This window comes from Pongo pygmaeus, chromosome 4 (genome assembly GCF_028885625.2).
Source record: "Pongo pygmaeus isolate AG05252 chromosome 4, NHGRI_mPonPyg2-v2.0_pri, whole genome shotgun sequence".
NCBI classification, from domain to species: Eukaryota; Metazoa; Chordata; class Mammalia; order Primates; family Hominidae; genus Pongo; species Pongo pygmaeus.
This window is the reverse complement of record NC_072377.2, coordinates 184,469,418-184,494,813: the sequence shown is the minus strand read 5'-3', so window position 1 is coordinate 184,494,813 and position 25,396 is coordinate 184,469,418. Positions and strand designations below refer to the sequence as shown.

Here is a 25,396-nt window from a genome sequence, read left to right as displayed (position 1 = left end):
AAGCAGCATCCTGTCAGTCTCTCACCCACCATGCACTACCCTCATAGGAAGGATAATCCTTCGCCTATCTCCACTTCCTCCTTCTTCAACCACCCACCGCTGCAATCCCAGAATGCTTTGTGGCCAAACTCACCAAAAAATGACAACACCTACATGCTTCCACTCTGAGCTGACAGACACAGCTGCTGAAGACACACGTGGTTCTCTCATCAGTGCTCCTTACACACTGGCAGCCAATGCCACTTTCTAGCCCTACTCATCAGGAAATTTGCTTTTCCTCCTGCCTCCTCTTTTTTACCTCTTCTATCATCCTCCTGTCAGCCAAATTCCACCAGTTCCCACCCCTTAGAGCCAGCACCTTGATCTATGGCAATATGGATTACATTCCTGGCCAATCTGGAAATCGATGGGATGTGGGGAAAAGGAAGCGAGGAGTTGAGAACTGCTTTCTCCAAGGCCAGCAATGATCTTCCTACTGTTACACATAGGCCATATTTTCAGTCCTTCCTTTCCCTCTCTCCCTGCATTCCCTTCCTCTCCCTCTTAACATCTGCCACTTGAAAATTCATCTTTATTATTATTATTGAGATGGAGTTTCGCTCTTGTCGCCCAGGCTGGAGTGCAATGGTGCAATCTCGGCTCACTGCAACCTCTGCCTCCCAGGTTCAAGTGACTCTCCTGCCTCAGTCTCCCGAGCAGCGGGGATTACAGGTGTGCACCACCACGTCCAGCTAATTTTGTATTTTTAGTAGAGATGGGGTTTCGCCATGTTGGCCAGCTGGTCTCAAACTCCTGACCTCAGGTGATCCGCCCGCCTCGGCCTCCCAAAGTGCTGAGATTACCGGTGTGAGGCACCTCACCCGGCCCTTTATTAATTTTTTTTAAGAGACAGGGTCTCACTCTGTCGCCCATGCTGGAGTACAATGGGTGATCAAGGCTCATGGCAGCCTCAAACTCCTGGGCTCAAGTGATCCTCCTGCCTCAGCCTCCTGAGTAGCTGGGACCACAGGCATGAACCACCATGCCTGGCTAATTTTTTTGCTTTTGTGGAGACAGGAGTCTCACTATGTTGTCCAGGCTAGTCTCAAACTCCTGGGCTGAAGCGACCCTCTTGCCTCAGCCTCCTAAAGTGCTGGGATTACAGGTGTGAGCCACTGCACCTGGCCTCCTTCCACCTTTTTTTTTTTTTTTTTTTTTGAGACGGAGACTCGCTCTGTCACCCAGGCTGGAGTGCAGTGGCGCGATCTCGGCTCACTGCAAGCTCCACCTCCCAGGTTCACGCCATTCTCCCACCTCAGCCTCCTGAGTAGCTGGACTACAGGCGCCCGCCACCACGCCTGGCTAATTTTGTTTTGTATTTTTAGTAGAGACGGGGTTTCACCGTGTTAGCCAGGATGGTCTCGATCTCCTGACCTTGTGATCCGCCCACCTCGGCCTCCCAAAGTGCTGGGATTACAGGCGTGAGCCACTGCGCCCGGCCTGCTTCCATCTTTAAAGTTCCCTTTTTCTTTACCACTTTTCTTGCATTCTCTTCTGCTTTTATGGTTGGTTGTTTCTAGTATCCTTTGAGAAGTCTCCCCTTCTCCTGCCCTTCTATCAAATAGTACAGTCCTCTCCCCCTCTTACTCTACATACTCTACCTGAGAGATTTCACACATTCCCATGCCTTCAAATTCCCATGACTGAACATCACACTCAAATAAACCCAATTGTCTGGGAACCAAACGCTGATCCGCTCAGCCCTTGTCCCTTCCAACTTCCCTCACAGCCCTCCCTGCTGTGCAGCATGCTGGGGTCACGCGGCTGGCTTACAGCTTATAGCTTCTCAAATGCGCCTGCTCAGTGTTGCTTGGGGCCTCTGCACCTGCTCTTCTCTTTGCCCAGAGCACCTCTTCCCTCTAACTTTTCTGGAGGTGACTCAGCTTCTAATTCAGGTGGCTTATCTCCTCCATCATCCACATCACCTACCACCCACACCACAGTACTTTCTTGCTGATCCACTCACCAGAGGCACTCATCTAGTGTCAGGGCCTAACCCGACACTAGAATGCCAAGCAGAGACCCCAGTGCCTTGGACAGTGCCCAGCACTTGATAAGTGTCTGTGAATAAATGTGCCATCTGATGCCCCACCTCTGCAGAGCTCTTACTCCTGTCTATCCAAAGACCTACTGAGCCCCTCTCTACTTGAGTGATGACTCAGATGACAGCTGTCCGAAGCTGAGGCCAGCCTCTCCCAGTCCTGTTTCCTTTCCTCTGTTCCTACATAAGACTGTCACTACCAGCCGCCCTGTCACATAAACCAGAAACCAGCCTCCCTGCCGCTCCGCAGTCCCTGCATACAATTGGTACCCAAGTCCTATGGAGTCTACCTCCTTAACATTTCTTGAACTCACCCACTTCTCTCCATTCATTAACACCCATTTCTCTCACTTGCATTATTTTAACCATGTGTTGAGACCCCGCCCTCCCAACCTGTGTTCCTCATCAGAGTCAGAGGGACTCCACCGGCGTAGCTCACTGGGACTCCACGAGAGAGGGGGACTTATAACATCAGAAGTTTTTAAGGCAGTAATTGTTAACTATTGGCAATTCCAACCCAATCCTACAGTCAACATTTCTCTCCCAGCGCCCTGTATGTCCCCAGGACATTCAGGAGCCCCGATCCTCTCTTCAGGTAAAGTAGGTCCATTTCATGCAACACTCAAGTTTTCAGTGACTTGAGGAAGGGAAATCCATGTCAAGTAGCAACTTGTTAATTTGATAAAGCACAAATCTGAACCAAGTGCTGTAGGAAGAAGTCCTGACTTAAGTCATGTGCTTGCCGACCCCTCATTTCCAGTTACCTATGATGTATTCCCAGTTAATCATTCTTAACCTATTATTCCCAGTTAATTCAGGATCTCACTCAACCTTCAAAACAACCCTAGAGGATGAGCATAATTGTTCCTGTTTTATTGCCAGTGAAACTGAGAAAATTACACAAGGTTTCCTGAGGTTTGATGTCTCAAGAAGGATCCCTTCTGAATGCTGGGGTCTGCTGCCGACAGACCCCCTTTGTCAGAACAGACTTGGTGAGTTGATTCCACTTCCAAGAGTGATGCCGAAAGAGAAGCTTGCATATCAAACACCAGCAGCAGGACAGAGTGAGTCAGTTTCAAACTGTACAAAAAGGAGCACCTTCCCCTAGGTGAAGCGCAGATACCCAGCAGGTGTCATTACCAGAAAAATGAACTACGCTGTGAGGAAATCCCACATACCAGCGCCACAAACAATCTTTGTAATTTTTTTTTTTTTGAGACGGAGTCTTGCTCTGTCGCCCCGGTTGGAGTACAGTGGCACAATCTTGGCTCACTGCAACCTCTGCAGGTTCAAGCTATTCTCCTGCCTCAGCCTCCCGGGTAGCTGGGATTACAGGCGTGTGCCACCATGCCTGGCTAATTTTTGTATTTTGAGTAGAGACGGGGTTTCACCATGTTGGCCAGGCTGGTCTTGAACTCCTGACCTCAAGTGATCTGCCCACCTTGGTCTCCCAAAGTGCTGGGATTATAGGTGTGAGCCACCGCGCTGGGCCAGTAAAATATTTTTAAAAAAGAAAAAAAAAATGGTCGGGTGTGGCGGCTCACGCCTGTAATCCCAGCACTTTGGGAGGATAAGGCAGGAGGATCACTTGAACCCATGAGTTCAAGACTAGCCGAGGCAACACAGTGAGATGCCATCTCTAAAAAAAATAAATAATTAGCCAGGCACAGTGGGGCATATCTGTAGTCCCAGCTATTTGGGAGGCTGAGGTGAGAGGAACACTTGAGCCCAGGAGGGAGACTGGTGAGCCATGATCGTGCCACTGCACTCCAGCCTAGGGGACAGAGAAAGACCCTGTTAATTTAAAAAAAAAAGAAAGAAAAAGAAAAGAAAAGAAAAAGAAAAAAAAAATCACAGAACTGTCTAAAAGTTCTAAAATTCCTGCTAGTAAAATTCCCACTTTTAAAGACATTATTTGTCTTACTAGTTTGGAATAGTCACTGATTTAGAATACAAACCACTCAGCATGATGAGAACTAAAGATCCCTATAAGCTCCATTCCTGTCACTAAATCCACTTGTCGAGGACATAAAGAAAGTAAGTTCCAGTTCTGGTATTTTCCAGAAAACTCTGTAGTTTGGTGCCTAAACATTTTCACATCATCTTTTTAAATTTAAACGTTTTTGAAATAATTATACGTTCACAGAAAATTGCAAAGATAGTACAGAGAGGTCCTGTGCACCCTTCACCCAGTTTCCCCCAATGACTGTATTTTACGTAATTACAGCACAATATCAAACCCAGGAATTTGATATCAGTATAATGCATGTGTATAGTTCTATGTGCATATAACCATCACCTTTTTCGACAGAAAGTTTTTAAAGAGCTTTTTTAAAAGCAAAGGTATGTAAGTATTTAACAATACAATCTCTTTCTGCAGGATAATCAAGCAAAGTTAGAATTCACTGAGAAACAAAATTGTTAAATAGATTGATTCTTGTGCTTGGCAGGCAGTCAGTATATTCTCTTCACTAGAGAAAAACCAATTTGGGAAACCAATAAGGCTCAGAAGTTGCTTGGTAGACATGAAAACAATGCAGGCGATTGCCAACTGGATGTGTGATGTTAAGACATAATCCATTTAGAATCTGAAGACGGCTGGGTTAGATGATCTAGAGTTCCACTGGCTTTAAAACTCCACATTGCTATACTTCTTTTTTTTTTTGAGAGGAGTCTCGCTCTGTCGCCCAGGCTGGAGTCCAGTGGCACCATGCTGGCTCACTGCAACCTCTGCCTCCCAGGTTCAAGTGATCCTCCTGCCTCAGCCTCCCGAGTAGCTGGGATTATAGGCACGCGCCACCGCGCCTGGCTAATTTTTGTATTTTTAGTAGAGATGGGGTTTCACCATGTTGGTCAGGCTGGTCTTGAACTGCTGACCTCAAGCAATCTGCCTGCCTTGGCCTCCCAAAGTGCTGGGATTACAGGTGTGAGCCACCTCACCTGGCCCACATTGCTATACTTCTAATACCAATTTTTACCCTGAACAAGGAGACGCTCTCAGGGGCTCATAGAGTACCCATTCACCAAAGTCCTCCTATACAGCAGACACTGCTCTGTACAGGCTGTATATAAATTAACAGTAAATAGAGTGCAAGTCATTATTCAAAATTCACAGCTGGGCACAGTGGCTCAGCCTGTAATCACAGCACTTTGGGAGGCTGTGGGTGGGTGGTTCGCTTGAGCTCAGGAGTTCAAGACCAATATGGTGAAACCCTGTCTCTACTAAAAATACAAAAATTAGCCGGGCGTGGTGGCGCATGCCTGTAATCCCAGCTACTTGGGAGGCTGAGACAGGAGAATTGCTTGAATCTGGGAGGCGGAGGTGGCAGTGAGTGGAGATCACGCCACTGCACTCCAGCCTGGGCAACAGAGTGAGACTCTAAAAAAAAAAAAAAAAAGAAAAAGAAAAAGAACAAAATACAAAAATTAGCCAGGCACGGTGGCATGCACCTGTAGTTCCAACTACTCAGGAGGCTGAGGTAGGAGAATGGCTTCAGCCCAAGAAGCAGAGGCTGCAGTGAGGCAAGATCATGCCACTGCACTCCGGCCTGGGCGACAGAGTGAAACCCCGTCTCAAACAAAACAAAACAAAACAAAAAACAAACAAAAAGCCCCCCAAATTCACTAGGTTTTTACCATATTCTAGGCAGGGTAACTAAGCCCAGGGATAAGAAGATGAAGACATGCTGATCTGCCCCCTCCTCTGGGATGTGATGGAGAAGCTACAGAGGTGGAGTCTTAGGGGAGGAAGTAGAGGGGAGGGCAGGACAGTGTAGGGATGGCAGAAGACTTCTCAGAGAAGGGAATACCTGAGTTAGGGTATCAGGGAAACAGAAGAGTACTCTGGAGGGGAGGAAGGCATTCCAGGCTAAGAGGCAAAGGCAAAGATGCACAAATGAACACTGTGTGGGAACAGGTGGAAGAGGCAAGCAGAAAAGCAGCAGTAGTTTCAGTTGCTCACATGTAAAGAGCACAACGGGGAGTGTGCTGAGAGAGACGTTGGGAATGATCACGATGGCCCCAAAATGTCATTTAAAGGAAGATTTGAAAATACGCAATCTAGAGTGAACAGTTTGATGAACCCCCATGCAAACATCATGCAACTGAAACAATATCAGGATTTGGCCAATTTGGTTTCATTTCTACCTCCCTCCACCGGACAACTGGATTATTTAAAAAACAAATCCTAGAGATCATACCATTTAATCCACAAATACTCTCAGTATGTATTTCTAAAAAGAACTCTTAGCCGGATGCAGTGGCTCACGCCTGTAATCCCAGCACTTTGGGAGGCTGAGGGGGGTGGATCACAAGGTCAGGAGTTCAAGACCAGCCTGGCCAAGATGGTGAAACCCTATCTCTACTAAAAACACAAAAAGTTAGCTGGGCGTGGTGGCAGGCGCCTGTAATCCCAGCTACTCGGGAGGCTGAGGCAGAGAACTGCTTGAACCTGGGAGGTGAAGGTTGCAGTGAGCTGAGATCATGCCACTGTACTCCAGCCTGGGTGACAGGGTGAGACTTCGTCTCGAAAAAAAAAAAAAAAAAAAAAAAAAACTCTTGGCTGGACGCGGTGGCTCCTGCCTGTAATCCCAGTGCTTTGGGAGGCCAAGGTGGGCATATCACAAGGTCAAGAGTTCGAGATCAGCCTGGCCAACATGGTGAAACCCCATCTCTACTAAAAATACAAAAAATTAGCCAGGCGTGGTGGCGCATGCCTGTAGTCCCAGCTACTGAGGAGGCTGAGGCAGGAGAATTGCTTGAAGCCGGGAGGTGGAGGTTGCAGTGAGCTGAGACCACACCACTGTACTCCAGCCTTGCCAACAGAGTGAGACCCCGTCTCAAAAAATAAATAAATAAAATAAATAAATAAAAAGAACTCTTACATCTGTATATAACATCATGATACCATCATTATACCTGAAACATTAACAATTCTTTTTCATCACTACCTCACACCCATTAGGATGGCTACAATAACAACAACAAGAACTTGAAAATAACAAGTACTGGCGAAGATGTGGAGAAACTGAACTTTGGTGCACTATTAGTGGGAATGTAAAATGGGGCAGCCGCTGTGGAGAAGTGTGTGGCTGTTCCTCAAAAACTGAAAAACAGAATTATCATATACTAGCCAGCAATTCTACCTCTGAGTATCTACCCAAAAGAACTGACAGCAAGAAAGCAAAGAGGTATCTGTAACCTTTTGTGTGTCGCAGCACTATTCACAATAGCCGAAAGGGAGAAGCAATCCAAGTGCCCATAAATACCTGACTGGATTAAAAAATGTGATATAGGCCGGGCACGGTGTCTCACGCGTATAATCCCAGCACCCTGGGAGGCCAAGGTGGGTGGATCACCTGAGCTCAGAAGTTCGAGACCAGCGTGGCCAACATAGCAAAACTCTGTCTCTACAAAAAAAATACAAAAAAATTAGCCAAGTGAGGGCCGGGCGTGGTGGCTCACACCTGTAATCCCAGCACTTTGGGAGGCCGAGGCGGGCGGATCACGAGGTCAGGAGATCAAGACCATCCTGGCTAACACGGTGAAACCCCGTCTCTACTAAAAATACAAAAAATTAGCTGGGCGTGGTTGCAGGCGCCTGTAGTCCCAGCTATTTGGGAGGCTGAGGCAGGAGAATGGCCTGAACCCTGGAGGCAGACCTTGCAGTGAGCAGAGATCGCGCCACTGCACTCCAGGCTGGGTGACAGAGTGAGACTCCGTCTCAAAAAAAAAAAAAAAATTAGCCAGGTGAGGCGGAGGTTGCAGTGTGTTGAGATGGAGCCACTGCACTCCAACCTGGGTGACAAGAGTGAGGCCCCGTCCCCGCCACAAAAAAAGTGACATATACATACAGTGGGATAGTATTTAGCCTTCAAAAGGAAGGACAACATTGTCACACATATTTACATGGATGAACCTTAGGGACATCACATCAACTAAGACAAGCTGGTTACAAAAAGAAAAAAAATACTATATTGATTCCACTTATACGAGGTACCTGGAATAGTAAATTCATAGAAATAGAAAGTAAAAGGCCAGGCACAGTGGCTCATGCCTGTAATCCCAGCACTTTGGGAGGCCGAGGCTAGTGGATCACCTGAGGTCAAGAGTTTGAGACCAGCCTGGGCAACATGGTGAAACCCGTCTCTACTAAAAATACAAAAATTAGCCAGGTGAGGTGGCATGTGACTGTAATCCCTGGTACTTGGGAGGCTGAGGCAGGGTAAACACTTGAACCTGGTTGCAGGCTCAAGAGGTTGCAGTGAGCCAAGATGGCACCACTGCATGCCAGCCTGGGTGACAGAGCGAGACTCTGTCTCAAAAACAAATGAACAAATAAAAAAACAATGTGAATGTACTCAATGCCACTGTACTATATATATCTATACATGGTTAAGATGGTAAATTTTATGTTATATGTATTTTACCATAATAAAAAGTTTTTTTTTTTTGAGACTGAGTCTCACTGTCACCCAGGCTGGAGCACAGTGGCACTATGACGGCTCACTGCAACCTGTCTCCCAGGTTCAAGTGATTCTCCTGTCTCAGCCTCCTGCGTAGCTGGGATTACAGGCACCCACCACCACACCCGGCTAATTTTTGTATTTTTAGTAGCGACAGGGTTTCACCATGTTGACCAGGCTGGTCTCAAACTCCTAACCTCAGGTGATCCACTCACCTCGGCCTCCCCAAGGTGCTGGGATTACAGGTGTGAGCCACTGCGGCCAGCTAATACAAAGTTTTAAAAAATAATTATTATCTCACATCCCATCAGTGCTCAAATGTTCCTATCTCATCAGTATCTTTTTAAGACAAACTCCTTTATTCTTTATTATGGGAGATTTCAAACACACCAAAAGTAGACAGAAAAGTATAACGAGCCTCCACAAACCCACTGTCCAGCTGAAACACATGGCCAATCTGTCTCATGTATACTCACCCACTCCCTGTGCTAACCTGGGAATCATATTTCTCCTTAAATACTTCAACTTTTTTTTTTTTTTTTTGAGACAGCTTCTCACTCTGGCGCCCAGGCTGGAGTATAGTGGTGTGATCTTGGCTCACTGCAACCTCCAGCTCCCAGGCTCGAGTAATTCTTGTTGTGCCTCAGCCTCCCGAGTAGCTGGGATTACAGCCGTGTGCCACCACACCCAGCTAATTTTTGTATTTTTAGTAGAGATGGTGTTTCACCATGTTGGCCAGGCTGGTCTAAAAATCCTGACCTCAAGTGATCTGCCTGTCTCCACCTCCCAAAATGCTGGGATTACAGGTGTGAGCCACCATGCCCATACTTCAACTTTTATCTCTAAAATATAAAACCTCTTTGAAAAGTAACCACATCATTATTGGATGTTAAAAAAATCAAACTGGGCCTGGAGCGGTGTGTCATGCCTGTAATTCCAGCACTTTGGGAGGCCGAGGCGGGTGGATTACTTGCGGTCAGGAGTTTGAGATCAGCCTGGCCAATGTAGTGAAACCCTGTCTCTACTAAAAATACAAAAATTTGCCAGGTGTGGTGGAGTGCAGTGCGCCTGTAATTCCAACTACGCGGGAGGCTGAGGCACAAGGATCACTTGAACCCGGGAGGCGGAGGTTGCAGTGAGCCGAGATCGTGCCACCACACTCCAGTCTGGGAAACTCAGTCTCAAAAAAAAAAAATAAAAATAAAAATAAATAAAGGGCCAGGCACGGTGGCTTACGCCTGTAATCCCAGCACTTTGGGAGGCCGAGGCGGGCGGATCACGAGGTCAGGAGACGGAGACCATCCTGGGTAACACAGTGAAACCCCGTCTCTACTAAAAATACAAAACATTAGCTGGGCGTGGTGGCGAGTGCCTGTAGTCCCAGCTACTCGGGAGCCTGAGGCAAGACAATGGCGTGAACCCGGGAGGCGGAGCTTGCAGTGAGCCGAGATCGCGCCACTGCACTCCAGCCTGGGCGACAGAGTGAGACTCTGTCTCAAAAGAAAAAAAAAAAAAAAACACACAAAAGGATTCAGCTTAATGGTGAAAGTAAATTAAAAATTTTTATTTTGGCCGGGTGTGGTGGCTCACGCCTGTAATCCCAGAGCGAGACTGTCTCAAAAAATAAACAAATAAAAAATAAAATAAAATAAAACTGTTTTAACAGTGGGTTTATTCAAATCAGGATCCAACACAATGCATTTGGTTGACAAACTCTTAAGACTCAACAATTCTCTCTCCCTCTTTTGTTTTTTTTCCTTTGACAATTATTTGTTTAAGAAGCTTCATCACTTCCGTAGAATTTCCCACTTCCATAGTTGGCTGTTTGTATCCCCATGGTTCCTTTACAAGTTCTTCTATCCCTTGTATTTCCTGTGAACTGGTAGTCAGAAGCTTGATCAGATTCAGATTTGGGGCTGGGATGGACAGGGCTGGGGGTTGGGGGGAGGGGCATAAATGCTTATTGGTGTTACAGTGCTGAATATCATTTTAATAGGCTTAGCAGATGAGGTCACATTTGTGTATTTACAAGTGCTCTTATAATGATTATGTGGGGAATGGATCTCAGGAGGAGGGGCTATACAGCCAGTGACCGAGTAGGAAACTGCTGAAATAATCCATGAGAAGGAGCTGAGGACCTGATTGTGGGTATGGAAAGAAATGATTTTAGAGTTAGGGTGGAAGAAAATTCAGCAGGTATTGGAGACCGATTTATATTAGGAGGGAGAAAGACGTTTCTAATTTGAGTACATGGGTAAGCAGGAAAAAAAGCAAAGCAGAGTTCTCCTTGGTGTAGAAGCTGAGTTCAGTTTCAGCCATGATTACGTGACATCCAGGTAACGGCCAAAAGGCAATGAATTATACTGACTATGAGTTCTGTGAAAAGACAGTCATCAGCATGGCATGCAGCTGAACATATGAACAGATCCAATCATTCAGGAAGAGTGAGAATCCAGCCAAGGGGCAGATGACGAGCCCATGCCAAAGACAGAGCACAAGGGAGACTGACAGGCTAAATGCATCAAAGGTCAACGCTCAACATGTCCACTGGGACCGGTAGGTAGAGGGTCACGGATGACATTGCCTGAGCAGTTTCAGAGGAGTGATGGACTAAAAACACTTGACTTGAGAAGTAACTGGGAGTTGAGTAGTAGAAACAGTATGGGCTGTTCTTCCCCAAGTTTAGTTTAAAAAGGGAGATAAAGAGATAAAATATATTAGCCTAGGTTGCCTAGGGCCGGAGGGCAGTGGGGGGACTGATGGTGATGGTTTCTTCTGGGGTGATAAAAATGTCCTATAATTGATTGTGCTGATGGTTGCACGACTCTGTAAATATACTAAAAAACACTGAAGTGTGCACCTTAAATGCATAAATTGTGGCCGGAAGCAATGGGTCATGCCTGTAATCCCAGCACTTTGGGAGACTGAGGTGGGTGGATCACTTGAGGCCAGGAGTTCAAGACCAGCCTGGGGAACATGACAAACCCCGTCTCTACCAAAAAAAAAAAAAAAAAAAGCATAAATTGTATGGCAAGTAAATTATATCTCAATAAAGATGTTATTTAAGTATAGTATGACTTATAAGTGGCAGCTAAGGCATGAGGATGCAACGGCATAAGAATGATATAATGAACTTTGGGACCGGGGTGGGGGGAGTGAGGGATAAAAGAATAAAAGACTACATAATGGGTACAGTGTACACTGCTTGGGTGACAGGTGCACCAAAATCCCAGAAATCACCACTAAAGAATGTATCCACGTAACCAAACACCACCTACACCCCAAAAACTACTGAAATAAAAAATGAAAGAAATAAATAAAGCTGTTATTTAAGAAAAGTAGAGAAGAGAGACTGGTTAGTAGCCAGAGAGGGTCAGAAGGTTATTTTGGAGTAACAACTTGAGCTAACTTAGAGAATAGCAGATAATTATTTGTTGATTAGACTAAACCTCTCTAAAATCCTCTAGAACTCTGTTATTCTATGAACATAATCAGGCTATTCTATATGAAAAGATGTATCATGACAACTCCTGAAAGTGTACCTACCACAATCTTCCCATTTATGGGGAAATTCTGATTTGGGTGAGGGGCTCTGTGTATGTAAGCGTGGTGCCCTTCCTTTCCACAGCCATGCTCTCTTCCTTTCCACAGCCATGCTCTCTTCCTTTCCACAGCCATGCTCTCTGCCTGGGCTCTCTCTGCCATCCCCCGCCAGGCTTCTCAAGGCCCTCAATCAGTCCCCACGCTTTTCTGTTTTCCACTCATCTCCCTTTTTCCTGGTTCTTCCCTCCCCTGAGCACCGGCCAGTGTTCACAGTATCTCCCATCTCTTTACCCTTGTCCTATTCCACATACCATTTAGCAGCATCGAGAGCAGCTAGACCAGGTTAGAAGCCCTCCTCTGGATGCTTAGCTGCTGTGTGCTCACAGGTAAATTACTGAACATCCTAAGAAGCTTTGGTTCCTCATCTAAAAAAGCGGGCGGGTGGGGGGTGAGTCACAGCCACTTCCTGGGTGGCTGTGAGGCACTTCACTGCCACTTACTGAGCACCTGGTAGCACTCTCGCTGTCCAGCTAGTCCTCTTCCTTCCCTTCAGAGCTTCTTCAAAGAAGACTGGTCTCCACTTTGTCATACTCAGCAAGGCAACCTCCTCATCCTTAAATCCAAGGGCCCTCCTTCAGTGTGAAGCCTTGCTTGACCTCCCCGAGGCACTGGGCACTGATGAGCGCTCCTCCCTTCTCCAGACACCTTCCTCCCTTAAGCCGCACATGACCACTCCGGACTTGCCCCTGCCTCCAAGGCCACTCTACAGGCTGCCGCTTAACTGATGATGCCTGCAGGGCCTTCATTCCTTTTCAGTGAAGTCACCTCCCCAGACAACTCCATCGCACTCAGGGTCTCAGCTACAGCCTGACAACCTGGCACAGAGGAGGTACTCAAATATTTATTTGAGGGAACACTTCCGGGATCCTTATCTTTCCTGCCCAGCCCTCTCTCCTGGGCTCCAGACCCACATATTCAGCTGTAGACTGGGACTCTTCATGTGAATGGCAGGTAGGACATACCTGCCAGTCCAAGCTGGGTTCTTTGCCTTCCTCCCCAAATCCACACCTTGCTCTCATGCACCCTGTCTCAGTGCATGGGTCAATCCTTGCCCTCTCCGATGACCAGACATTGAGTTCTGATTCTCCCTTCTAAATCTCTCTCCAGTGAGATGCCTCCATACCACCCCCATGTTAGTTCAAGTCCTCATTTTTTATCCTAGATGACAGAAATAACTTCATGCTGACTTCTCTATTTTCTCTCGGATCTAACACACCCTTTATGATGTTATCAGTGTGACCGCTATAAAACACATATCTGCACCATTTTAAGTGTCTTATTTCCCCTTACTTACAGATAAAGTTCAAACTCCTTAACCTGGCACATAAAGGCCTGTTTGATCTGATCCCAATTAACTTCTCTGTTGAATTCCCTGCCATTCCCTTGGGGCCCCAACTTAAACTGAATGTATTTCAGGACTGAGAATATGCCTCCAGGCTGGTGGACCGCCTAATTTTTTTTTTTTTTTTGAGACAGAGTCCCGCTCTGTCTGTCGCCCAGGCCCAGGCCGGACTGCAGTGGCATGATCTCGGCTAACTGCAAGCTCGGCCTCCCAGGTTGACGCCACTCCCCTGCCTCAGCCTCCTGAGCAGCTGGGACCACAGGCGCCCGCCACCACACCTGGCCAATTTTGTTTTTGTATTTTTAGTAGAGACAGGGTTTCACCGTGTTAGCCAGGATGGTCTCCATCTCCTGACCTTGTGATCCACCCGCCTCGGCCTCCAAAAGTGCTGGGATTACAGGCATGAGCCAACACGACCGGCCACCTCCTACTAATGTTTTAAGATTTAGCTCCAGGTGTCCAATCTTTTGGCTTCCCTGGGCCACACTGAAAGAAGAAAAACTGCCAGGCACGGTGGCTCACGCCTGTAATCCCAGCACTTTGGGAAGCTGAGGCAGGTGGATCACAAGGTCAGGAGTTCGAGACCAGCCTGGCCAACATGGTGAAATCCCCTCTCTACAAAAATACAAAAAATTAGCTGGGCGTGGTGGTGGGCACCTGTAATCTCAGCTACTCGGGAGGCTGAAGCAGGAGAACTGCTTCAACCTGGGAGGTGGAGGTTGCAGTGAGCCAAGGTCGTGCCATTGCATTCAAGCCTGGGTAACAGAATGAGACTCTGTCTAAAAAAAAAAAAAAAAAGAAAAACTGTCTTGGGCCACAAATAAAATAAGCTAACAATAATAGTAGCTGATGAGCTTAAAAAAAAAAAAGGTCCATGCATAAATCTCATAGTGCTTTAAAAAACTTTATGAATTTGTGTTGGGCTGCATTCAAAGCCATCTCGGCCGCAGGCTGGACAAGCTTGATTTAGCTGAAACATCAACTCTGTAGTGTTTTCTCTCCAACCACTTACCCTACTGCTGGTCAAACTCTTTATTCCATCCCTAATGCTCTAACAGTACTTTGTATATAATACTATGTTTCATGTTTGTGGTAAAGCATTTGTGTCGTACTGTACATGTTCACTTTCTCTGCATCTCCTTCCATCCCTGAAGACCAAAGCCTTGCCCTTTTCATCCCCAGGGCCAAGTCTAATGCTCAGCAAATTACAGGCATCCAGTGAAAGTTCACAGTTAACTTTCCCACCTCCCCCACTGCTACCGTGAAGGTCACTCTGTTCTTAGTCTTTTTGTTTCACAGGCTCGCTCTCTCTGCTCACTAACAGGAAGCAGTACTACTAGCTCATCACTCAGTCTTCACAACAACCTACAGGGTAAGTGCTGTTCGGTTATCCTGAATTTCAAGATAAAGGCACTAAGGCTTAGAGAAGTTATACAACTTGGAATGTGAGTGTGACTGCTGAACCAGGATTTGGACACAGATCTATTTGATTTAAAGCTGTGTCTCAAAGTCCAACTTAGGTGACTCCCTTAAATATTCCTTTCACCTCAAAACATTTTAGCATCTTATCAACTCTTTTCTTTCTCTCTTCCATAAGAGGGAAGCACTTCTCCTTGCAAAGATTAACTCCCTTCAGCTGCACCTTCTTATTTCCTCTGGACCTGCCTCATCTCAGACTTTCTGCCCTTCAAATTCGTCCCTTCTTCACCTCAAAAATAACTTGAATTGTTTTGTTCTAGAGCAGTGGTTCTCAAAATGTGATCCCAGGCCAGTAGCATCAACATCACTTGGGAATCTATTAGAAATGCAAATTCCCAGGGACTACCCCATACTCACTGAGTCAGAAACTCTAAGGGTGGGGCACAGAAAGTGGTTTTGGTCAGCCCCTCAGGTGATTTTGACAAAGGCCAAGTTTGAGAACCACTGTGGTAGTGGCTTCTTTCAAATATATGCTCAATTTCACTTTTTTCTTTTCTTTTTGAGACAGGGTCTTGCTCTGTCACTCAGGCTGGAGTGCAGTGGGGTGATCCTAGCTTACTGCAGCCTCCACCTCCTGAGCTCTATCTTCCCACTTCAGTCTCGCCAGTAGCTAGGACTACAGGCATGCGCCACCATACTCAGCTAATTTTTTACTTTTCAAATAGATGGGGCCTCATTATATTTCCCAAGCTGATCTGGAACTCCTGGCCTCAAGCAGTCCTCCTGACTTGGCCTACCAAAAGGCTAGGATTGCAGGCGTGAACCACCATGCCTGCCTTCAATTTCACATTCATTTATTTATTCTTGAGACAGCGTCTCGCTCTGTTATCCAGGTTAGAGTGCAGTGGCGCAATCTCGGCTAACTGCAGTCTCCACCTCCCAGGCTCAAGTGATCCTCCCATCGTAGCCTCTTGAGTATCTGAGACTACAGATGCAGCCACCACACCCAGCTAATTTTTGCATTTTTTTAGAGATAGGATTTCGCCATATTACCCAGGCTGGTCTCAAACCCCTGGGCTCGAGGGATCCACCCACCTTGACCTCCCAAAGTGTTGAGATTACAGGCGTGAGCCATTGTGCCCAGGCCAATTTTACATTCTAAAACAATCCAAACAAGGCCAGGCACGGTGGCCCACGCCTGTAATCCCAGCACTTTGGGAGGCCGAGGTGGGTGGATCACTTGAGGTCAGGAGTTCGAGACTAGCTTGACCAACATGGTGAAACGCCATCTCTACTAAAAATAAAAAATTATCCAGGCGCTGTGGTGTACGCCTGTAGTCCCAGCTAGCTACTTGGGAGGCTGAAGCAGGAGAATCACTTGAACCCGGGCCTGGGAGGCGGAGGTTGCAGGGAGCCAATATCGCACACCATTGCACTGCAGCCTGGGCAACAAGGGCGAAACCCTGTCTCAAAAAAAAATAATTAAAAAAATAATAATAATAATAATAAAACAACCCAAACAGAAACACTTCTCCCCCCATGGTTCATCTCATCCACTACTGTCTTAATCCTTTGCCATTTGCTTTCTTCGAGGCATCAATCACTCGGTGTGTAAGTCCAGAACATGCATTTACTCCTCAAACTCCTCTGAGCAAGCTGGACACCCTTATTCCCTTCACAAATAAAACAATTGAAACTACTTGTCCAAATGGATCTGGGAGTTAAGTGCAGCAATTCTATCTTAAGGAGAAAAATTTGAAATATTATCAAATATAGCACGGAGGTTAATAAAAGTAAAAATGCATTAAAGATGTCAAGATAGACTAGTTTAATTGAGTAGTGAAATCAGAAAGCAGATTGCCAGAGGCCAAAGACAATGTGAATTCAGGACTCCTTCACCCCAGCGTGCACACACACACACACACACACACACACTAAAAAATAGCATCTAGGATTTAGGTGAGCAAACTGAAATCAGTAATTATAAATACAGTCTTTCCTGTTCTGGTGATTGTGAAGTGACAGTGAGATAAGAGTTCCACAGATGGGCTGGGTGCTGTGGTTCACGCCTGTAATCCCAGCACTTTGGGAGGCCAAGACGGGTGGATCACCTGAGGTCAGGAGTTCAAGACCAGCCTGGCCAACATGGTGAAACCCTGTCTCTACTAAAATACAAAAATTAGCTGGGAATGATGGCGGGTGCCTGTAATCCCAGCTACTCAGGAGGCTGAGACTGGAGAATCACTTGAACCCGGGAGATGGTGGTTGCGGTGAGCAGAGATTGCGCCACTGCACTCCAGCCTGGGCAGCTGAGTGAGACTCCTTCTCAAAAAAATAAAATAAAATAAATGAGTTCCACAGATGAAAAAGGACATACAGTATCTAATATCCAGACGCTGAGGCAGGAGAATGGCGTGAACCCGGGAGGCGGAGCTTGTAGTGAGCTGAAATCATGCCACTGCACTCCAGCCTGGGCGACAGAGCGAGACTCCATCTCAAAGAAAAAAAAAAAAAAAAAAGAGTATCTAATAAAGTGTTAAACTCAACACAGTACAAATGTACTCATTACTCAACAGCACTAATAGAAATATGCCAGCCACAAGCATGGGCAAAATATGCAATTTTAAATTTGCTAGTAGCACATAAAAAGAAACAGATGGTGCTAATTTTAATACCATACTTAACCCAATATATATGACCTTTTTAACATATAATCAGTATTTTTTGAGAAAAAAATTTTAGTATCTTTAATAATATGTTATTTAACCATATATACAATATACATTTTTTTTTTTTGAGACAGAGTCTAGCTCTGTTGCCAGGCTGGAGTGCATCAGCTCACTGCAACCTCTGCCTCCCAAGTTCAAGCGATTCTCCTGCCTCAGTCTCCTGAGTAGCTGGGACTACAGGCGTGTGCCACCACACCCAGCTAATTTCTGTATTTTTAGTAGAGAGGGGGTTTCACTATGTTGGCCAGGATGGTCTTGATCTCTTCACCTCATGATCCACCTGCCTCGGCCTCCCAAAGTGCTGGGATTACAGGTGTGAGCCACCACGCCGGGCCTATATTATCTTTTTAACATGTAATCAGTATTTTTTTGAGACAAGCTCTCACTCTATCGCCCAGGATGGAGTGCAGTGGTGTAAATAAAAAAATTTTAATAATATAGTTAATAATGTTATTTAACCTAATATATTATCTTTTTAACATGTAATCAGTGTTTTTTTTTTTTTCTTTGAGACAAGGTCTCACTCTATTGCCCAGGATGGAGTGCAGTGGTGCAATCACAGCTCACTGCAGCCCTGACCTCCCAGGCTCAGATGATCCTCTCACCTCAGCCTCCCTAGTAGCTGGAACTACAGGTGTACACCACCAAGCCTGGCTAATTTTTTGTAAAGATGGGGTTTTGCCATGCTGCCCAGGCTGGTCTTGAACTCCTGGGCTCAAGTGATCTGCCCAGTTCAGCCTCCCAAAGTGATGGGATTACAGGCATGAGTTACTGTGCCTGGCCATAATCGGTATTTTTTCTTTTTTTGAGATGGAGTCTCGATCTGTCGCCCAGGCTGGAGTGCAGTGGCATGATCTTGGCTCACTGCACCCTCTGCCTCCCGGGTTCAAGTGATTCTCCTGCCTCAGCCTCCCGAGTAGCTGGGATTACAGGTGTGCACCACCATACCTAGCTAATTTTTGTATTTTTTGTAGAGACGGGCTTTTGCCATGCTGGCCAGGGTGGTCTCGAGCTTGACCTCATGATCCGCCCACCTTGGCCACCCAAAGTGTTGGGATTACAGGTGACAGCCACTGAAGTGAGTGCACCAAAAAAATTTTTGGTACTAAATTTTCGAAATCCAGTGTGTATTTTACACTTTTAGCACAAGTCAAGTTTAACAAGGTGCATTCCAAGTGCTTAAGAACCTGACCTGGATGATGGCTACCTTCATGGACAGTATAACTACAGAAAGTAGCCAGCTGGGCATGGTGGCTCATGCCTGTAATCCCAGCACTTTAGGAGGCCTAGGCGGGTGGATCACCTGAGGTCAGGAGTTTGAGACCAGCCTGACCAATATGGTGAAACCCCGTTTCTACTAAAAATAAAAAATTAGCTACGCATTGTGGCATGCGCCTGTAGTCCCAGCTACTCGGGAAGCTGAGACAGGAGAATCGCTTGAACCCAGGAGACAGAGGTTGCAGTGAGCCAAGATCGTGCCACTGCAGTCTAGCCTGGGCAACAGAGAGAGATTCTGATTCAAAAAAAAAAAAAAGTAGCCTTGAACAACTAAGCTTTCAGGACCGAACTGAAGATAATGGAAGCCCCCGGGACCTGCCGCCTGGGCCCAGCGGCAGGCTCCTTACTGCACACAGGGCTCGACACAGCAGGCACTTTGTGGCTCTGTGCCAGCTGCCTCCCTGCTGGGAATCGTCATCCTTGCCCACCTTTCTCTTTCTAGCAAACTCTTCCTTATCATCTCATTCAATTTATCCAATAAGAATCTACTGAGGGCCGTCAAGCCTGTAATCCCAGCACTTTGGAAGGCCCAGGCAAGTGGATCGCTTTGCACTCAGGAGTTCAAGACCAGCCTGGGGAACATGGCAAGACCCCATCTCTACAAAAAATACAACAATTAGCCGGACATGGTGGCTCATGCCTGTAATCCCAGCTACTCAGGACACTGAAGCAGGAGAATAGCTTAAGCCCGGGAAGCAGAGGTTGCAGTGAGCCTAGATCGGGCCACTGTACTCCTGCCTGGGAGTCAGAGAGACCCTGTCTTAAAAAAAAACAAAAACAAAAAAATCTATTGAGAGCTAACTGAGCCAGCCACTCTCTGGGCCCTAGGGATACAGCAGAGAAAACAAACAAACAAAACCACAGGCTCTCCTAGAGCCTATATTCTAGCTGAGACGTACTCCCGAGAAAACAAATCACTGAAAGAGAGAGTTGGTGGGACTTATGATTCCAAATAAGGTGCTCAGGAAAGGGCTCACAGAGTAAGCATGTGAAGTCTAAGCAAGAATCCGCAGGAGATAAGAGCACATGGCCACATCCACAGAAGATCACTTGGTAATTTAATGTACTATTTCACTATTTGGGCAGCTATTATAACTATATGTAAATGAATATCAAAGATGATTAATATTAAAGCGGAGAGCAGGTACACACTGGCAGTACAAGGAGAGGGCAGCACTGCCCCTGCTGGATGGAGGCTCCAGGAGGTGAGCGCATCAGTCTCCAGGTTGTGATCTGACTTCTGCTTCTCCGGGAGCTGACAAAGCCCCTCCTGAGGAAGTTGTGAGCAAGATCTTGGAGTTTTGGGAAACACAGGGCTCAACACAGTCAGGCACCTGGCAGGGCCAAGGTGGGGACCAGGCGCTGGACCTGCAGTGGAAATACAGTTAGAGCGAGAGGGCTGCCCTGTACTTCCTGCTTCTAAGCTCACCATGGCCTGCCTTCAGCTCTCGATGGGTCGCACTGCTGCAGTATGGCTCAGTTGCCCTCCACGTCTGGTGCAGAGCTGCCACTCTAGGATCACTTCTCGCCATCCTCTGTGGGCCTCCCAGGCCATGTCTTCTGTGTTGGGCTCCTGTTTGCTGTATCCGTGTCTTACTCTTTCTTGATTTAGTTTTTCAATTTGGTGGAACACATCTTCTAGTAGCTTCTTGAGAAGGAGTATGTGACATTTAAATTTTTTAAACCTTTTTCGGCCAGGCACAGTGACTCACGCCTGTAATCCCAGCACTTTGGGAAGCCGAGGCGGGCGGATCACTTGAGGTCAGGAGTTCAAGACCAGCCTGGCCAACATGGTGAAACCCCTTCTCTACTAAAAATACAAAAATTTGCTGGGTGTGGTGGCTCATGTCTGTAATCCCAGTACTTTGGGAGGCCGAGGCGGGCGGATCACTTGAGGTTGGGAATTCAAGACCAGCCTGACCAACATGGAGAAATCCTGTCTCTACTAAAAACACAAAATTATCCAGGGGTGGTGGCGCATGCCTGTAACCTCAGCTACTCGGGAGGCTGAGGCAGGAGAATCGCTTGAACCCGGAGGCAGAGGCTGCAGTGAGCAGAGATCGCGCCATTGCACTCCAGCCTGGGCAACAAGAGCGAAACTCCATCTCAAACAACAACTAGCCAGGCGTGGTGGTGGGCGCCTGTAATCCCAGCTACTCAGGAGGCCTAGACAGGGGAATTGCTCAAACCCAGGAGGTGGAGGTTGCAGTGAGCCAAGATCATGCCACTGAATTCCAGCCCGGGCGACAGAGACTCCATCTCAAAAAAAAAAAAACAAAAACAAAAACAAAAAAACACCTTTTTCTCACTTATTCTTGTTGTATAGTTTGGCTAGGTATAGGAGTCCAAGTTAGTAACCACTTTCCTTCAGAATTTTGAAGACATTGTTCCAATTCTCTTTTTGCTTCCTATGCTGCTGCCATGAAGTCCAAAGACATTCTGATTCTTGATATGTGACCTGGTGCCCTCCCATCCAGAAGCTTGTAAATCTTTTCTATAAACTCCGTGTTCAGAAATTCCATGCCTGGTGCAGGTCTATTTTCTTCCCTAGTGCTAGGCACAAGTATACAGTTTTAATCTGTTGGCTCATGTGCTTCTGTTATCAACTATTTTACAAGTCATTTCCCACCTTGTTTTCTCTCTTCCTGTAATTCCTATTATTCAGATGTTGGACCACTTATACTGATTCTTAAATTTTATTGATATGCCTTTATTAAACAACTCTTATAATACTGTTAGAACATTTTTAGGGCATGTGGTTTATAAAATCACAGTTTCTGTCTCATTTTTCAAAAACTGTGGTCAAAGGCATAGAACATAAAATTTACCATCTTAACTTTTTAACGTATACAGTAGTCGGCTGGGTGCAGTGGCTCATGGCTGTAATCCCAGCACTTTGAGAGGCCGAGGTGGGTGGAACACTTGAGGTCAAGAGTTCGAGTCCAGCCTGGCCAACATGGCAAAATCCCGTCTCTACTAAAAATACAAAAATTAGCCAGGCGTGGTGGCGGGCACTTGTAGTCCCAGCTACTCAGGAGGGTCAGACACAAGGATCGCTTGAAGCCAGGAGGTGGAGGCTGCAGTGAGCTGCCAAGATCTCCCCACTGCACTCCAGCCTGGGCGACACAGTGAGGCTCCATCTCAAAAAAATAAATAAAGTATACAATAGTGTTAACCAAATGCACATCGTTGTGTAACTAGAACTTACTCATCTAGTTATATCCATGAACAACTCCCCTATCTCTTCCCCGAGCCCATGACAACTACCATTCTACTTTGTTTCTATGAGTTTATTTTAGACATCTCAAATAAGTAGAATCATGCAACATTTATTTTTTGTGATTGTCTTATTTCACTTGGCATAATGTCCTCAAAGATCATGTTGTAGCATATAACAGTATTTCCTTCCTTTTTTTTTTTTTTTTTTTGAGACGGAGTCTCTCACTGTTGCCCAGGCTGGAGTGCAGTGGCACAATCTCGGCTCACTGCAGGCTCTGCCTCCCGGGGTTCACACCATTCTCCTGCCTCAGCCTCCCGAGTAGCTGGGACTACAGGCTCTCGCCACCACACCCGGCTAATTTTTTGTATTTTTAGTAGAGATGGGGTTTCACCGTGTTAGCCAAGATGGTCTCGATCTCCTGACCTCGTGATCCACCTGCCTCGGCCTCCCAAAGTGCTGGGATTACAGGCGTGAGCCACCGCGCCCAGCCTATTTCCTTCCTTTTTAAGGCTGAATAATATTCTGTTGTATGGATATGCCACATTTTCTTTATCCATTCATCTGTGATGGACATTTAGGTTGCTCCCTCCTAGTGTGATCAATGAAGCCCTAAACATGGGTGTGCAAATCAGGACCTACTGCCTTACCTCTACCAACTCTGCTTCCAAACTGGTCCTAGCCCAAAGCCATACCTTCTGACTCTCACTTCACAGTTCCTTCTATAATATCATTAATACACATTCAACAAATGCTTCATGACTGCCAAATACAGCAGGTATAATGCTCTTAAGTCTTGCTCTTAAGTTGCTCATAGTCTAATACAGAACAGCAAAAACACACTAATTAAAAGTGTGAAAGCCAGGTGCATTGGCACACATCTGTATCCCAGCTACTAGGGAGCTAAGCCCAGGAGTTGAAGGCTGTAGTGTACCATGATAGCACCTATGAATAGCCACTGCACTCCAGGTTGGGAGACAGAGCAAGACTTTGTCTCTACAAAAAATAAAAAACAAACCCAGCCTGAGACTCTGTTTCAGGGGTGGGGGGCTGGGAAATGACAAAGAAAGAAAGAAACAAGGTACCTCTTAACTGAAAGAATAACAGGCATAATCAATAACCAATTTATAAGACTTGCTAAAGCCTTTTTGTTATATTTCTCACTGAGAGTGAACACTAATGACTAGATAAATCCTTTTGCAAGTCGCATGGTTTCTCATTCTTAGTTTTCAACGAAATTAAAAGACTAACGAAGTTGTCAACAGATAAGTTGATTTTTGATGATATGTAACTGTGATTTTTTGGCACACAATTCAGGTTTCAAAATATTGAGTAACATTGCTGGCTAGGTGTGGTGGCTCACACCTGTAATCCCAGCACTTTGGGAGGCCGAGGTGGACCAATTACCTGAGGTCGGGAGTTCGAGACCAGCCTGACCAACATGGAGAAACCCTGTCTCTACTAAAAATACAAAATTAGCTGGGCGTGGTGGCGCATGCCTGTAATCCGTGCTACTCGGGAGGCTGAGGTGGGAGAATCGCTTGAACCCTGGGAGGCAGAGGTTGCGGTGAGCCATGATCGCGCCACTGCACTCCAGCCTGGAAAACAATAGCGAAACTCTGTCTCAAAAAAACAAAACACTGCTATAACTAACCTTATTCTCTTTTTTTTTAATTTGAGACAGAGTCTCGCTCTGCCGCCAGGGTGGAGTGCAGTGGCACAACCTCTGCCTCCCGGGTTCAAGCGATTCTCCTGCCTCAGCCTCCCGAGTTGCTGGGATTACAGGCGACAGCCACCACGCCTGGCTAATTTTTGCAATTTTAGTAGAGATGGGGTTTAGCCATGTGGGCCAGGCTAATCTCGAACTCCTGACCTCAGGTGATCCGCACCCGCCTCGGCCTCCCAGAGTGCTGGGATTACAGGCGTGAGCCACCGTGCCCAGCTGTTTTTTTTTTTTTTTTTTTTTGAGGCGGAGTTTTGCTCTGTCACCCAGGCTGGAATGGAATGGTGCTATCTCAGCTTATCGCAACCTCCGCCTCCCCGGTTCAAGTGATTCTCCTGCCTCAGCCTCCTGAGTAGCTGGGATTACAGGCACATGCCACCACCCCCAGCTAACTTTTTTTTTTTTTTTGAGACAGAGTCTCGCTCTGTCACCCAGCCTGGAGTGCAGTGGCGCGATCTCGGCTCACTGTAAGCTCCACCTCCCAGGTTCACGCCATTCTCCTGCCTCAGCCTCCCGAGTACCTGGGACTACAGATGCCCGCCATGCCTGGCTAATTTTTTGTATTTTTAGTAGAGACGGGGTTTCACCGTGTTAGCCAGGATGGTCTTGATCTCCTGACCTCGTGATCTGCCCGCCTCGGCCTCCCAAAGTGCTGGGATTACAGGTGTGAGCCACCGCGCCCGACCACGCCCAGCTAATTTTTGTATTTTTAGTAGAGACGGGATTTCTCCATGTTGGCCAGGCTGGTCTTGAACTGCCGACCTCAGGTGATCCGCCCACCTCTGCCTCCCAAAGTGCTAGGATTACAGGCGCGAGCCACAGTGCCCAGCCATTATTACTTTCCTTTATAGTTTATTTATGTGAGCAAGAATTTCTGGGACTTAAATTTACAAAAACAAAAACAAGAACTGAACTGAGAACTCTTACTTTGGCTACAAGTAACTCCATAATGACATGAATAAATCAAGGCAGGTAAGGGAGCCCTATCTCATTAGGGAGGGCATTTCTAATAAACTTGTACTTTTTTACATAATAATTACTTATAAAAATTTATAATGCAGCCGGGCGTGGTGGCTCACGCCTGTAATCCCAGCACTTTGGGAGGCCAAGGCGGGCGGATCACGAGGTCAGGAGATCGAGACCATCCTGGCTAACACGGTGAAACCCCATCTCTACTAAAAATACAAAAACAAAATTAGCTGGGCGTGGTGGCGGGAGCCTGTAGTCCCAGCTACTTGGGAGGCTGAGGCAGGAGAATGCTGTGAACCCGGGAGGCGGAGCTTGCAGTGAGCCGAGATTGTGCCACTGCAGTCCAGCCTGGGCAACAGAGCAAGACTCAGTCTCAAGAAAAAAAAAAAAAATTTATAATGCATGCGTTGTTTTGTACTAAATTACTATAACTCAACTTGTTGAAATAAGAAATAGATGTAACAGAATCTTATAAATGCTACATCTATTATTTTACATGAATCAACTTTAAAGGGAGCAAAAACAGCCAGGCGCGGTGGATTACCTGAGGTCAGGGGTTCAAGACCAGCTTA

General features: G+C 46.4%; 1 protein-coding gene across 3 annotated transcripts in view; it reads right to left on the bottom strand.

Moving 5' to 3' along the window:
• Window positions 1-25,396, bottom strand: part of MAML1 (mastermind like transcriptional coactivator 1) — a 52,047-nt gene that overhangs the window by 14,946 nt on the left and 11,705 nt on the right. The window contains exon 1 of one of the 3 annotated variants that reach the window (XM_063665394.1): window positions 20,345-20,691. The exons of the other annotated variants lie outside the window; for them this stretch is intronic. Coding sequence (XP_063521464.1) covers window positions 20,345-20,347 — 3 coding nt within the window. The 5' untranslated portion in view covers window positions 20,348-20,691. Of the gene's footprint in view, window positions 1-20,344; window positions 20,692-25,396 lie in introns of those variants that run through there. 3 annotated transcript variants of the gene reach the window in all.